We start from the raw sequence: 16,669 nt of genomic DNA on the forward strand, positions 1-16,669 counted from the left end.
ACAAGTTTAAAAAGCACAGATCCCAAAATGAGTGTGAGGTCTGATTTTTAGTAGCAAATGGGGTGTGTAGATGAGAAGTGCCCCCCTTTTACTCTTAAAATTGGACTTCTGCCTCCTTTTCTATATGACTGGGGCTGTTCTGGGTTTTAGCACATGTGGCACGGGGAGGGGGGCGCAAATCAGGATGCTCATTTCTTACACCATTTCTCAGCTAGCAAGATAAACTTTCTAGATCAGGATGAATATGTTAAGGACAATTATATACCACCTGTCTTCTGGTGTTAGTGGTATTTTATTTATTGAATAAATTCCCATGCTATCTCTCAGAGCACATTGCCCTTTCAAGGCAGTTGACACAAAAGGATTTAAAAGACTTTTAGACACTTTAAAAATGCCATCATAATAATTACTAAACAATAAAAATGACAAGTCACAATTTCAAAGCCCTCAATTTAAAAACAAGCAGCACTTACAACTTTTTTCCAAGCACAGCACATTTCTGAAGACTGGCATAAAAATGTCTTCAGAGTTCTCTTAAAAACCAGAGACCAAAAAAAAACCCAGTGACGAGGTGATAGTATTTTCTGGAAACTGAAAAGTGTGAATCCAGCACACATGGATTTCCTACACTGTTAAGCATGGAGGGGACAGTGTAAATCAGCCTTTGTTAACGTGGTACCCTCCAGATGTTTTGGACCACAATGGCTGCCTGAGGTTGATGGGAGCTGTAGTCCCAACTATGTGGAGGGCCCCAAGTTGGAGAAGGCTGGTGTAAAAGAGCCTTTTGAGTCGCAAGCTCCGCCCCTAATGTCCCTCGGGGCGGCAGCGGCTGCTCTTTAGATCTTCGAGCTAGAACGAAAGTTTGAAGTGTTTGGGGGGGTTTCTCCTTCTCTGCAGCGCGTCCGATCGAACGTCCTTAGAGGTCTCCTCGTCCGCCAGCGGGATCTGGCGCCCGGAGACGCTGGCGGAGGGACTTGCGGGCGTACTCTTGCCCCCATCTCCGGTTTAACCCTTCACGTGAACAGAACACTGCTATGCCAATGCAGTGTTCTCTGACTGCTTCTGGAGTCTTTAAAAACAACACAAACACACACTTAGCAAAGGGCTAGCTCTCGGATGAGTGCTGGAAGGAAAACTCAAAGACTAATGGCAGTTCTGTGGCTGGAATGCCAGATGTCTCCAGGAAATGGAAAGGCAGTTGGTGTCTGGGCCACAGCGCAGTGGGGCAGACCTCCGGCACCCCCGCCCGTGCATGGGTGTCCGCAGGTGGGGCAGGCTAGTTTTTCTCTCACAACACACAAAACATGAGAAATGTGCCTGTACGTTTTGCCTCCTATCTCAGGTTCAACAAATGCTAGAAACGTAGTCTTTTTAAAAAAAAGAAAGTTGGGGATCTGGGGGTTATGGTTCATCCAGAGGTGAGGGGCAATAGGCCCTTTGCCCCCCGCCCGTGGACGTCCATGCCCCCAGACCTTTATTAATGCCGCTAATGCTCTGCTTGAGTAACACAAGCTTGGCTGTGGAAAGGATGATCTTTCATGAATTCCGCAGAGCCAGTTGTCTCACTTCTCCTTCTCTCTCTGTAGTTCCAACCCACAGTTACAACCAAAACAAGAAAGACCGGGGGCAAATTGTTTTAAGAGGCAGCCGACGCCAAGCCACATGATGCAGATGCAGCTCCTCCCTTACGTTATATCCTGCCCCGAACCGGTCAGAGGCACTGCCTGGGAGAGAGGCGTGCAGCGATTGTTCACCACTCTGGGCTGATCTCCTTCGCAACTGACTAGCTGGGCCCTTCTTCCAAAGAGACGAGAGACCTACAAGGTACAGTTCACTCTTCCTGTGAGCCTGGAACAGCGGGTGAGAGGAAGGGCTGGTACAGCTCTCCCTCAACACTGAGCCATTGAAGTCACAGTGGAGAATCCAGTGTCTGGCTGGCTGAAGGGCAGAGAAGATTTGTGGATCTGTGCTTTTTAATTTGTACGTAAGCGATCTAGAATTTGGGGTGAGTAGTGAGGTGGAAAAGTTTGTTGATGATATTAGATTGTTCAGGGTTGTTGGGGTTTTTTTTGAAAAAAAAGGATTGCGAAGAGCTCCAAAAGGACCTCTACAAACTGAGTGAATGGGTGATAAAATGGCAAATGCAAGTCAGTGTAAACAAGTGTAAAGTTATGCTATTAGAGCAAAAAAGCTAAATGAGCTAAATGGTATCAAATGGCCATGGTATCGATTTAAGGCAGATTCCTTTGTGCCTAAAAGAGGAAAGAGATCCAAGGGTCACTCTGAAATCTATTTATGTATTTTATTTACAACATTTATATACTGCTTTATTGTTAGAAACCTCAAGGCAGTTTATAGAAGGAATTTAAACAATAAAATTATTGGCAAAAACTGTTAAAGACAGGTATATAAAAACATTCAAAATAATAAAACCAACCATGAGTTAAAAACAGATAAAAACATAATAGCTTCTAACATACCTGGGTAGGCTTGCCTTAACAAAAATGTTGTTAGCATGTGCCAAAATGAGTACAATCAAGCGCCTGCCTAAAGTAAATAGGCAGGGAGTTCCAAAGTGTAGGTACTGCCACACTAAAGGATCTATTTCTTACAAGAGCAGAACAAGTACTATGTGGAACCCGTAACATGGAAAGCGAACCTTGAACTTGGTCTGGTAGCAAATCGGCAACCAGTGCAGATGTCAGAGCAATTATGTGCTGATAGGGTCTCACTCACTCTCACAGGGTAGGCAGGAAAGGGTAGAGAATCTTCTTAACTCTTACTCATTTGTCAAACCTCTCTCTGCATTGAAGGATCAAGTCTGTAAAGAAGTTTGGAGCAGCCCCATTAACAGGCAGGGGGTTGCCAACCCTGCTTTGATATTGATATCGTTGCAGAGGAACCCTAGTCAAGCTATACCAACAGCACAATCCTAACTATATCTACTCAGAAGTAAGTCCTGTTGAGTCCCTTAGTAAGTGTGTTTAGAACTGCAGCCTTCATGGGCATCCATCTTTATGTCAGCTCTTCACTGAGACAGCAGTGTCGGTGGGGGTGCAGGTAGGGCTGGAGATTCCTTGGTAATTGCCAGGCCGTAAGTCCTCAGCCGGCAGCTTGGCTATAAATCTGCCAGGCTAGCAAGGAGGAAGCAAGATAAGGGCAGAGGCCGTTCAAAGCTTACGTGCCAAGCCAGAAATCCAGAAGAGACGTCAGTGAAGGTCCAGGTCTAGTTTGCCGAGAGATCAGTCCAAGTCAAAGTTCAGGGAATAGGAAGACACACAGTAGTCACACCTGATGTTGTAGTCAGCAACAAGCTGAACCCAAGGTTTGACTTTTAAGGAGCAGGTTTGTCAGCAGGTGTGAGCCATCAGCGTTTTGGCCTTAAGTGGACAGGCCTGCCCCTCTTCTGCCTGACCTTCTGTTGTCTATGTTCTGCAGGTGAGGGGGGAGTCTCCTGTTCACTGTCTGCGTCTGGCTGAAGGGCTTCAGCTGTGTCTGGGGTGCTCTGCAGCTGAGGGGGAGAAGGAGCTGGGTTCTCAGGAGTTTCCTCCATTTCTCCTTCTGGGTCTGCTGCTTCTGGGTCTGCTGCTGTTACTCCCGAGTCATCCTCATCTGATGAGTCCTCTGACAGGGCCATGACACTTTACTCCTGAGTGCTCCCATTGAACATCTCCACGACACTAGGCTCCGTTTTTCCTACAGTGGCCTTCTGGTGACTGAGGGCACTGGCCTGAGGGCACTTAAACCTTTCTTGCCAGAAGCAAGTAGGCTAGATTAAATGTTCCCTACCCAGGTGGGAATGTTCCCTAAGCAGGTGGGAAGGAATGATCCCGTCACTTCAGCTGGACCTGAGCCAGTATTGGTTTGTGTAGAGAGAGTACAGAGGTGAATAGCCTATCAATAATGTACCCAGTCAGTCAGGAAGACTACGCTGCGGGCCAGTGTCAGGAAACATTCCAGGACCCTGGCCTCTCCAACACTTCTTCATGTGCTTCCTTACCTTCTCTTCATCATCCTGTGTCACAGCAATCATGGTGGCTCCACTTCAACCAGTAAGGTAGTGAAATCAGCCATCTACAGACAAGATAGGAGTTTCTGTGTACTTAGGGTATGCTCCAGAATGCAGAAAAATAATACTTTAAAAATAAATAAAAGAGCCAATATGGTGCAGTGCTTCACGTATTAGACAAGGATAGGGGGACGTTTAAATGTCCCCTCAGCCATAAAGCTCACTGGATGATCTTAGGCCAGTCACTAAGAACCCTGTGTCTGTAAGAACTGTATATACTCTCTTGAGCCCTTTGGAGGAAAGGCAGGATATAAATGTAACAAAAGTAATTTTAAAATAAATAATCAAAAAGAGAGAGATGACAGTGACAAAAGCACCTTTCCCTGCTTCTCTTCAACAAGAAAAAAGAAAATGAAACTCTCCCAGATACTATGGAATCAAAGCAAATGTATTATTATATATTGTTACATTTATTTCCCATGTTTCCTCCAAAGAGCACAAGGTGGCAAAAACATTTTTCTCGCTCCCCAGTTTATCCTCCCAACAACCCTGTAAGGTTGGTTAGGCTAAGAAACAGAGACTGGTCCAAAGTGAGCTTAATGGCTGAGTAGGGATTTGGATCCTGGTCTCCCAAGTCCTAGTCTAACACTCCAGTCACTCCACCAGACTGCCTCTCATGGGCTGCTTAGGTCGGCGACTGACTGTGTAGCTTGCTGAGCATCCAGCACCAAACTCTCAGGAGGAGGCAGGAAATTCCCCCCTTCCTGGACGGGACTGCCCAGGTTGGGGGCTGGCTGAGTATCTTAGGGTAGAAACACACTTGCTGTTGTGCTGGTTCCAGTGCATCTCCACCTCTCTTTTCTCAAAACGGGGACACACAATGCTAGTCAAACTCTGCCTCTTTTTACTCATAAAACCTCATGAGATAAGCTCCAGTGTGTGTTTTGTTTTTAGTTCAGCTTGCTGGAGTTTTCGCAACTGATTGGTAGATTGACCCCTTTGTCTTCCAGGTATGGGCAATGGAAACGATTTGCTGCAGGCCCAGGCAGAGACAGTGATTGGCCCAACACTTCACTGGGGGTGCTCCTGAAAGGCCAGAAGTCAGCAGTGGGGAAGGGAGGTGCGGCCAGGAGAGGGCAGTGTTGCTTCAAAACGCAGCTAGAAAAACCATTCTGGCTGCTTTTGAAGCAACTAGTGTGCCCACTTCACATTCAGCCCTAGAAACTCCCACATGCTACAGGGCTGTATTGCTCAGGTTCAAGCCTGGCAAAATAACATGGCAGTAGCTTTAACCAGAGAGTAAGAGCAAAAATTGCTTTTGGGGGAGAAGGGAGGCTGAGCACCTCCTCAATGAGTTCTTACGGTTTTACTATAAATGTCACCGCTTCCCTTTCCTCAGGTTATTGCCAAGTGCTGGCTGCCATGGTCTGTCTCACTGTCATCCCCAAAAGCTCACTGGCCGACTCACCAGTATCGATTCGTGCCTCTGGCCTACATCCCTCCCAGCTGGTAACGCTGCATGCATTACTCACAGATGACAAGGGAGAGAAGTTTGAATCCAGAGCCTTCTTCCAAGCGAACCTCTCTGGGGAAGTGGATGTGAAGCAGGCTCCTGCTCTGGGCGGTGACTACACAGGTGTTTGGTCCATGGGTCTCTTCTGCTCCCTGAAGCCGGAGAAGCTGTTCTACAGACTGATGAAACGCGATGTGATGGGCAGCCCTTTCCATGTTCAGATCAGCCTCTTTGACTCTGTTGTGCCTTTACCCAAGGAGGCACCGCTGGCTACCTGCACTGTGGAGAGATGGTACGCAGCCCCTGGAGTGGAACGTTTCCATATCAAGACAGGCCGAGTTCGGGGGGCCCTTTTCTTGCCACCAGGTAAGAAAACTGAATTGTTTTCTTTCCCCCTCCCCTCACCCTAGGAGATTACGTACAGTGATGAATGACTCAGTGGATGGTCTGGACTGGGAGAGTTCAGTGCTTAGTTTTGAACCTAGGCAGGCTAGGGCATCATCAGTGCCTAGGTGAGAGACCCCTAAAAGACATTCTGGCTTATAAATATAAAGAGAAGCCTCCCCAACACCCCAGTTCCTTGCCTATTCGCTACTTTTCCCTTCTTCACACACATCTACCCGCCACTTTCACAATCCTTTCTGAAACTCTCCTCCAGTTCTTCCTTTCCCTCAGTGTAGTAAGCACTTTGTTTGCACACAATATTTGCAATATGTTCTGTACCATTTTATGGAAACCACATATCTTCCTATATCTATATTTTTTCTTTGGCTGCTGTCATGGAGTGTGAAGACAGCCATCCATGGCAGCAGGTGGACTAGGTCTGGGGGAGGCCTAGGTATGGGGGGAAGTGAGTGGGGGGGGCAGTGAGCAGGGCAGCAACAGTGGAGCAAGCAGGGTGGTAGCGGCAAAAGGATGAGCGAGGCAGCAGTGGGGGGAGCAATGGTGGAGGGGCGAGCAGGACCGGGTCCACCAGGGAGCATTGGGGGGCAAGCAAACAAGATGGCAGGGGTGATGCTGCCATGATGGGGCCATGGCAGGCAAGCAAGTGAGGCAGTGACCAGGCAAGCCACAGAGTAAACAGACAGGGTGGGCCAGCTAATCCTGTGTGGTTCGCCTCGGCCAACCGCCTCCCTCATCTGTTTCCCTCCTCCTCACAGAAGGGAAAGAGAGGAGGCTTGACCACCTGGGGGGGAGAGTTGTCCAGGTCTAAGGGGAGTTTGGCAAGTCCTGGGGGCAGTGGGGGGTTTGGTAAGGGAAGGCTGGCTTCCTGGGGTTAGAGGTGCTGGGATAGGCATGCAAAGCACGCAGGGGCAAAAGCCCTTAGTGTGTATATATGTGTGTGTGTGTGTACACACACACAGTATAAAAATATTTTTAAAATAATGAATGAATAAATACACCCCAACTTAGACTGAGGTCAGCCTAATACCCATTGCATTAGTAATACCCATTGCATTTCTCCCCCAGTCTCTTCACCAGATATGCAGTAACTTCTTTAACTAAATCCAACAAGTCCTCTGCCTTCCTAAATTCAGGTCACAAACATCCACATCGTACATTTAAAGCACATGTCTTACACTCAAACAATCCTGGGAACTGTCGTTTACCCCTCACAGACCTACAGTTCTCAGTACCCTTAACAAACTACAATTCCCACGGTTTTTGGGAGGAAGCCATGTGCTTTAAATGTGCTAGAGTGTTGATATGACCATCAAGAGGAAAATGTGTGAATCTGATTCCAACAACCTGCTGGAAGTATGCTGCTTTGGCTTGCAGGCTGGATCACACTGAATCAAGTGGGATATGAGATAACAGGTGCACATACCCAGATTTCACAATTGCAGCATGCATGTCTGGAAGACCTTTGCATTTCCTTGAAACCACGGTGAGGGTCAGTTCACATAACCAAATGAGACAGTTCAGGCTTGTATTCATTCACATTCATGTGCAATTTTTTACATATGAAGCCTTGTGCAGCAGATTCAAGAGAATGCTTAGACATATAAATGTGACTACATTTAGGTCTGGTTTGCACATAATGCTAAGCCATGGTTTACAAACCAAGGTTGAGTTAACCATAGTTAAAGTTTATTGCCTGAACCCAGTCCCGTGACTTAACTATGGTTTATTAACTATAGTTAAAGGGTGTGTGTCCATATACTAACCAGGGTTTGTAACTGGTTATAAACTTTGGTTACTGTTAACCACAGCTTAGCATTATATGTGAACACAGGCCTCCTCAACTATGATTAAGGAGGCAAAGCCGCCACAAGTATAGAGTAGCCGAAAACGAAGGTGAGCTTTAGGCTCGGCGGCCCTCACTAGTGCCTTTTACTCTGCCTGGCAAAGGCCAATTTTCCTGATCTGACCTGCCCCCCTCCCCCCCTCCCAAGTCATATGCAGGATGCTTTCTACATTTACCTTACTGCTTCTGTGAGGCAAGGGGAATTTCAGGGGAACACTGCAAGTCACTGACCCCTGTAACATGATCTCTGGTTCTGACCAATGAATAGGGTAGATGAAAATGACAAGAGGCACAACAAAGTAACTTTTAATTTGGAGCACCTTTATTTCATGGATAAAGCACAAGGTTTAAAAATCCACACTTTCAAAGGTTCTGCTACCTAGTAAAAAAACCCAATCAACACTCAAGCCTAACTGTAGCAACATCAGTGGAACATTTTGAACCCGTAACATCAGCAGTCCCCTAAAAAACTTTGTATGGTTAATTAGAGAAGGGTGTTGATTCCAGAAGGCAACTTAAGGGTTATTTGCATCTTTTTCCAACAGTATGAAAAACAGTGCAGGGAGTAACTGCAGTCTCTAAGGCCATCAACACTTCCTCCCCACACACATAGCCTTGGAGACCTCGTGATGTGCCTACTTAACTCACAGGGGGTATTTGGGGAGGGATGGAGACAGCAAGGGTCTTATTCAGAATAAAGTTAAAGTAACTATTTTGCTTTGGCTAGAAAATTAAGATGCCTAGTCCTGTGTCTCTTTACATCACCCCTGATTTTCTCTCCTGTGGACACGAGTGTGGATGAATACAAGCCTGAGTTGTCTCATTGAACTACAAAAGAGGTAGATTACTGTTCACTGTATCTAAGCTATCGAAGAAGACTACAAAGCTGAAACTCATTTTACCGTCTGAATTGTTATTTTCATTTCCATACTCCAGTATGACTATGTCTCCAATAAGTTTAGGATATTTAAGTGTTTTCAAAACACCTTTGTACACTTTGACGGGGAATTCTGGGATTCATTGGACCGGGGTCCTAGATGAAATTGAAGACACAGGCTTGCAGCAAAGTTAGTCCTTTAATGGTTACGTCCGCACGGTCATTCCCCCATGATGTTGGTGGAGAGCTGCAACATGGCACTGCTTGCCTGGGTTTTTATACATTCCAGGACAAAGACTTTAGCATTAACAAATCAGGAGGTTACACATCAGCATTGCATAGACATTGCATAGGCACTGCATTATGTTCTAGTCAATTTGGAAATGTTCAGAACTTCACATACCAGTACACTTTCACTATGAGCTAAGCATTTCAGTTAATGCAATCCTTTCTATGTCTTGGAGAGTACAGGAATGTTCAGTGTCTGCTCAGTGTTATCTTATAGAGTTCAAGCTGTGCCATACATCTCAGCACAGTCAGGGAAGACAGCTCTGAAAAGAAAAAGGTTCTGGCTGGCTACTAAACTATTAGAATATTATAAACCTTTATAGCTTTATAAAAGAATGCATTTTGCTTATTGTTTGTATATAAAAAATCCCCATCACACTTTTCCTATAACTTTATAAACATCTTAGCATTGTTAACATTATGTGTATATGTGATATCACAGTATTTTAAATGTTTTTTTTTTACCCTTTGTATATTTTTGGTTACAAATGACTGCTCTTTGTTCTTCTCTCATGCTTAGTTTCTGTTTCTCTGATCCTTCTGCAGGGCCCGGGCCATTTCCAGGGGTGATTGACCTTTTTGGTGGGTCTGGAGGCCTCATTGAGTTTCGAGCTAGCTTACTGGCCAGTAAAGGCTTTGCTGTTTTAGCTCTGGCTTTCTTTGCATATGATGACCTACCACAGACCCTGATAGAAGTGGATCTGGAATATTTTGAGGAAGCATCCATACTGCTCTTAAAACATCCTAAGGTATGTTTGAGAGAATATGTTTTCTTCTATATCACTACAAGGCACTACAACTAAGAATCTCCTGTTCCACAATAACTTCTGCTATATATCAGCAGCAACCAAAATGATTCAGTCAGAAGTGTCACAGTACCCTCTGCTGGAGAGGACAGGAAAAATATAGTGGGGCCATAGAGATCAGAATAGTTCAGAAGTGGGGGATGTTTTCTGCTGGTAGGCAGATATTTATCTTCCCCTACTCTTGCAGGCCAACCCTGCAGTCTACCCATCTGTCAATCATATGATAGCATTATGATGTCAAGAGACTGATCGTGGGTAGTCCTGCCTACCTGTCAAAATTGATCTACAGGGTGGGGGGAGCCAGCAGGTTATCCCGCAAGGAATGCACTGGTGAAGCAGCACCAAGCAGGAATGAAATCTCTGCTTGTCAGCTGATGAGCAAGGAGTTCAGTCCTGCTCACTGCAGGGGTTTGAGCAGAATTTAACCCACTGTTCATCCGCTGATGTCACCTGCCCATCAGAGTGATGTCAGCTGATTGACAGGTGGCCTGTGGGGAACTGGTAGGCACAGCAAGTACAGAATGGAACCCTGCTCTTCCACTCATCAACTGATGTCACCTGTCCATCAGTGTTGTTAGCTGATTGACAGGAGGCTATGGTTTGGGGAAAATGGCCTCTCAGGGCAAAGTGGCCTGTGGGCCAGAGGTCCTCCACCCCTAGAACAGATAATGACATACCCTCAATCACATAAAGTTGGACTAACATAATTAGTGCTAAGTAGTTCCCCCATTTCATGTTGTACATCAGAATCTCCAAGTATCATTTTGTCTTTGTATGTTTATTGTGCTTCACTTCATCCAACCAGCCGCTGGCTTCTGGAATAGATTTGGCTAAAAACTGCCACTCCAAAGACAATGACAAAAGAGAAATGTTATTAGGGATGGTCAGAGGCCCCACCATCCAATTCGAAATTTCCTTTTTCTTTTAATAGCAAAACATTGCCCTCTCACTATAAAATAAATCAAAACAATGACACACACACACTTTGTGGGGAACAGAAGTTGACTATTTAAGTCAGAGGTGGGACACCTGTGGTCCTCTAGGTTGTTATTGGACTCAATCTCCCATCAGTCCCATCCAGCACAGCCAATGATCAGGGAGCATGGGAATTGTGATTCAGGTTAGTCAATTCTGATTAAAGGGGTAATTCATCACTAATTCCCTACAACCATGCTGAACAGGAAGCAATAAAAGAGGCAGAACCTGCAAGGAGGAAACCACTCACTAGCTTTGCTGAATGGGACGTATTGTGAATAAAAAGGATCTAGGCTACAGATAAGAGCATTCCCAAATAATATGTCACTCTATTAAGTGCTGTGCGGAGCCATCATTTTAATTACCAAAAGCAGCACTGAAAGGCCCCAGTATGGAAACACCCAGTTAGAAAGTGCTACATGTAGTCTGATGTGGTACAATCCAGCATTCTACCATCTCAGTCTACTAATGCACTCTGCACAAATGTGTAGAACCACTCTTACTTCTGAATAAACACATCACAGCACATAAGGCCCTTCCTTTTTACAAAGCTGGGTTTGTATTACAGCCTCTCAAACCACAGATGAAGTAGCTATTGGTATATGTGTGTTTTTTCTTCCAGGTAAGGGGCCCAGGACTTGGTGTCATTGGGCTGTCCAAAGGAGCAGAAATTGCACTTGCCATGAGTATCTTCTTACAGCACATAGTGGCGGTTGTGTGCATCAATGGTGCCACAGCTCTGATTGGCATACCACTCCGGTTTCACGACATCTATATCCCTGCTGTTCCCTACCCTGCGGCAAAGACTCTAATCACTAAAATGGGAGCAATAGCCACCCTCTATGTCTTGGATGTTCCTCAGGATGAAAAGCATCAAGTGTCTGCCATCCCTGCGGAGAAGGCTCGGGGGCATGTGCTCTTTGTGGTGGGAGAAAATGACCAAAGCATAAATAGCAAATCGTTTGCTGAGATGTCCATAGCCAGAGCAAAGAAGTATGGGAAAAATAATGTTACCTTGCTGTCTTATCCAGGGGCTGGGCACCTCATGGAACCCCCTGGATCCCCACTTTGCTACAGTTCCACCATCCGTGGGTCTTCCCTGGCTATGCTTTGGGGAGGTGAAACAGAGCCCCACACCAAAGCACAAGAGCACTCCTGGAAGGAGATCCAGAAATTTCTTGAGCTTCATCTTGGGCCAGTTGGAAAGAGCAATTTGTAATAACAGAAGAAGAAAGGCCAGCTCAGACAGCTTCTTCTCGTCCTCCAGGCTCAATCAAATAAATCAGCCCCTACACAGGAGACAGACTGGAGTGAGAATATCCTTGCAACATGGTATTTCTAGAGCCCTCATCAGAAAGACAAATGTGTATTAAGAATCTGACACAGTGATAGACTTCTGGAAATTGCGTTCAGTCATTCTGTCTGTCTCACGCTTCTGTAAGGTTGATTGGTGTCACTTTGATGCAGTTGCCCATCTGTAAAATGGGGACACTATTTTTCCCCGTTCTGCCATATCTTCTAAACTGTTTTGGTGAGATGGAAATTTCAACCTCTGCCAGGCTAGCCCATGACAAATAAAACAGACCACGACTGCCGTCCTAGGCTCCTTTGGGAGGAAGGGTGAGATATACATTTAAATAAATAAAGGAAACACAAACAGCGATTGACCAGATCACAGGGAAAGGTGACAGAAAAAGGTGCCAAATTTAAAATGTGCCAACTTTTGACTGGAAAGAAAGAATCGGAAGAACACTTAAGTGTACACTCCCTTTGCATCCCCAGCTTGAATTCAAGCTGGGCTGTGCAGGCCTCTTCTGCATTGGTTTCTAAGGCAGAGTGTGTTAGTAAATCAGCCAACACTGTTTCCTCTCCTCCGCCCTCCCACTGCCCACCTTTCATATTGAATTTAATCTCACAATGATCATACTTACAGACTAGCTGCAGTTCAAGAACATTCAGTAGCATCTGCCTGGAAGGCAGTCCAAAATGGGAGGCCATTCCAAGCAATACATCCCTGTACATGAAACAGGAATCAGTTATGATGATGCAAGAACTAAGCTGTTTTTCCTTGAGGCAAGCCCACACAGATGGAATCTTCATGTGAACGGCCCAATCACATGGGCAGGGCAGGCGGGTGGGTCTTTCCATGAAGTTGGTGTCTTCTCTTCTGGCAGAGTGCTGCTCCTTTGAAAACATCTTGGGTGCTTGGTCCAGCTTTACCCTTATGGTTGTGCAGACTACATGCACCCTCAGCCATGGGAGATTGCCTCATGGAAAAGAAAGATCTGCAAAAGGTCTTAGTAAATAATCCCCTCAAAAATCCATACTGCACAAGAGACTGCTTGCTCTTCCTCCTCAGTTCCTGTTTGCACTGGCTGAGCCTCCCCTACATTGAGCACTTAAAAATGCCCCCTTAAAAATGCCAACATTTCACTGCATGCCAGGATTGGACATCCATTCTCCCAAGTTTTCTGAACAAAGGAGAGGTACAAAGACCTGTCTCTGAGCAAGCACGGCAGTGGCTGATGTAGGTACCTTTTCCCCGACTGGGGGGTGGGGGGGCGCCTTGTTTGCCATTTTGTGACTGGTGCCCATGGCACTTCCTCAACATTCCAAATGTGCTCACTGGTTCAAAAAGGTTGCCAACCCATGAATGGGGGGGGGAAAGCTTTCTACCAAGGCTCTAGCAAGCCCCTTCCTAAATTAAGCACTACCTGCTACAGGCAGCCCACCAAAAATGGATTCAAGTAGACCAGTGCAGCCTTGCTTAGTAGCACCATTTCTAACTGTTGTTAAGCACTTAGAGCCATCAGGAAAGTCCAGTGGTGATCAGAGAGGCCTGAACATAACTGTGGCCACTTGTTGCACACGAGGAGGTGAGACCAATATCCAAAGCAAATTTAGGTTTTGATGGAGCAGTGATTATTTATGCTTCAGAATAAGATACAAGGTTCCTTCCCCTCTGAAGGCTGACCATCTTGATTTTAATTCACTTTGCAGAGATTGCACAGTTAGTTCAAAGAGAAACAAACCAATGTGTAGAACATTAAGCTGAAAAAAGTAAAGAAAGATGGTGGAGCAGTGCTGATAAAGACCATTGAGTCTGTCAGTGAATGATGAGATAAAGGGAAGAAGATGTGGCAGATAAACAGGAAAGTGAAGAATGAGAATATGCATTTTAAATAGACAATCTGATAGTTACTGGTGCTTCGAGGGTCATGGCAACAGGGTCCCCCCCCTTTATTGGATTTTCTGCAGAAAGGGACAATTCTGATTAAATTGCGCGGTGCTGGCATTTTGATATCAGCAGCATCATGTGGGCACTGCAAAAGTGTTTTGTAAGCCTGACATTACCACCATTTCATTTATTGCTTGGAAGAAAGTCACGAAGAACTGACACCCAGGCTGCAACCCTAATCCCATCTACCAGGAGCTAAATCCCATTTAATTTAGTGGGACTTACTTTCTGAGTAAACATGCATAGGATTGTACTATTAATAGTTGTTGCATAGCAACTGTCACTTTACTTTGTACATCTAAGGGATTTTATTTCCCAGCCATATATGCAATATGAGGCATTTAACTTGAGTTTTTGTATCTTCTCTCTTTGTCCACCAGATGCCCCCAGGGAGCTGATTTGTACATCAGCAACACTGCTTCTAAGGCTCACTTGAGATCAAAAAGGCAGAGGCCTTTGCTGCCGTTTTTAAAACATTCCAATAAAAGACAGACATTTATGGCAGTTATGTTTTGTGAAGCTGCAATCTTTCTTAGAATATAGAAAGAAAGAATCATTAAAATAAGGCTGTGGCACCTTAAAGGCTAGCACTTTTATTATGGCTTAAGTGTTCATGGACACTTTTTTGCTGCAGCAGACTAACAAGACTACCTCTCTAAAAAATAAAATAAGGATATGAGCTGGCCTTGGTGCCTTACTTTTTACAGTTAAGGACAAACCTTCAGTTTATCATATTTGGGCTAAACACAGCCAAATCAACATGTTGAATGTTAACTTTCCTCACCTCTCCAGCTCCTGTTCATATGCACCTTTGTCATTTCTCTGTTTTCCTTCACCTTCTCAGGCTCCTCCCCCTGGCCTTTTGCTCTTCTCATTCCTTGATCCCACACCTCAGTCTCTTTTTCTAGGCCCCACAACAGCTCTTTGGCTGCTAACTTCTGAGATCTCTTCTTTCCCTCAGCCCTTCTGGCTGCCTTACCTTTCTCTAAAACCTTCATCCAATAGCAATCAGAGACCCATCTGCCCACTCCACCCCTCCATGACAGCACAACAGCTAAACTAATCACTGCTAGAGATTTAATCATCATCGCCACCACCTCCACAAAAACCCTTTCTTGCTTGGATAGAGAGCTTGTGCCCCTCCAGATGTTGGTCTCCAACTCCTATCAACCCCAGTCAGCAGAACCAATAGTCAGGGATGATGGGAGTTGTAGTCTTTGGGGGGAACCTGTGGTCTTCCTGATGTTGTTGGACTACAGTTCCCATCATCCCTAATGGCTGAGGCTGACAAGAGTTGGATTCCACAGCATATGGAGGCCCACAAGATTTGCCACCCCTCTTGTAATCCAACAATATCTAGAGGACCACAAGTTCCCCATTCTTGCAGAAGTGTGTTATTATGGTGAATATTTAAAGCTGCACTCTGCTGTCCTAAATATATCTACTAAGTTCTGTCAAGGTTAATTGTGTTAATTGCCTGTATAAACAGATAACAGGCACAGTAATCCTAATTATACTAGGGGGGCAGGAGAAGGTGTTGCTATGCCGGAAGAATGGCTGCCTTATTATATATATGTGCTCAGGCCAGGAGGGGAGGGTAGAAGACACACAACCAAAAAATTGTGTGAAATGGCAGACATACCCCCAAGCACCTTTGGAAACACCAGCAGTGCCCACCAATCCGGGCCTGCACCGGTAACAATACCCACACACCTCCAATACACAGATGGAGCCAACAAACATGCCCCTAATTATACGATACAGATTGGAAAGGATTTTATTTCAGTGAGACCTTCTTCCAAGAGAATTTCTAGTTACTCCTACTCACCTGGAAATCTGACAGCATGGCCCAAGTATGTTTTAACTTGAGGTTGTTGTAGTTCTGCTACAAAATTAAAATAGCTTGCACATGTTCTCTGAAAATCAGTCTAAATTTGCATCTAAACATGTAAATAAGTTTATCCGAATGTTATGCAAATTACATCATGAGCCTCTGCCCTGAATATTTTCAGGACCTAACAACATCCCTGCCTACTGACATCCCAAGTCCACATCAGAGGCACATCACTGGTTCCTGGAGTGTTCCCCATGGCAAAAGAAGGAATATTTCTAAACTCATCAGTTCGTGGAATTCCACATTACAAAATGAATAGATGTTGATGGAAGGGAGTCGAAAGAATGTTCCAAACAATCAGAAAGCACAGCAGACAATACATTTTATTATTTCCTTTTGGATCCAGGCAGTGCTTTTTCAAGGGAGAGAATCAACATGAATTCCAAAGCCTATTATAAACCATATTCTATGAAAATAGTAAAACTTGTGGTCCTCAGAATAAAATAGTTTTGGCAAACCTATTTTCCCAGCAGGTTTCCATTGTCTTTAACTGCTGCATAACAGGGAGACATACCCAGGAAGCTTTAACCAACATGCAGTGGTAGGGAAAGCTTCTGATGCTGAATTTACACAGCCTTTAAAAACACAAGTGTCCCACCAGGGAACAAAAGGATGCAATCTCAGAACAAGAGTAAAGTATAGTAAGGAAAGAGATGAAAAATAGAAGGGCAACAAGGTGATCATATGAATAGGAAGAACTGCAGGTGCTGCCTGGGTCTGTGCAAGTTTATTCCAGTGTAAGACCCGTTAAATTCAATGGGCCTGAATCCCAAGTAAGTGTGTATTGGATTTCAACCCTAATGAACAAACATTTCTGGTCT

General features: G+C 45.0%; 1 protein-coding gene across 4 annotated transcripts; it reads left to right on the forward strand.

The window, feature by feature from the left end:
- Positions 1-1,655: 1,655 nt before the first annotated feature.
- LOC133376870 (acyl-coenzyme A amino acid N-acyltransferase 2-like) lies at positions 1,656-14,462 on the forward strand. Of its 4 annotated transcripts, none has more exons than XM_061609762.1 (4): positions 1,656-2,005; positions 5,409-5,888; positions 9,482-9,684; positions 11,339-14,462. In XM_061609762.1, the coding sequence occupies exons 2-4, from the start codon at positions 5,432-5,434 to the stop codon at positions 11,933-11,935; spliced, it is 1,257 nt and encodes a 418-aa protein (XP_061465746.1). In that variant the 5' UTR covers positions 1,656-2,005; positions 5,409-5,431; the 3' UTR covers positions 11,936-14,462. The 4 variants fall into 4 exon arrangements, with proteins under 4 accessions (XP_061465746.1, XP_061465748.1, XP_061465747.1 ...); XM_061609764.1 differs by having other exon boundaries at positions 1,656-1,980; XM_061609763.1 differs by having other exon boundaries at positions 1,656-1,824.
- Positions 14,463-16,669: the final 2,207 nt, after the last annotated feature.

This window comes from Rhineura floridana, chromosome 2, assembly GCF_030035675.1.
Source record: "Rhineura floridana isolate rRhiFlo1 chromosome 2, rRhiFlo1.hap2, whole genome shotgun sequence".
Taxonomy (NCBI): domain Eukaryota; kingdom Metazoa; phylum Chordata; class Lepidosauria; order Squamata; family Rhineuridae; genus Rhineura; species Rhineura floridana.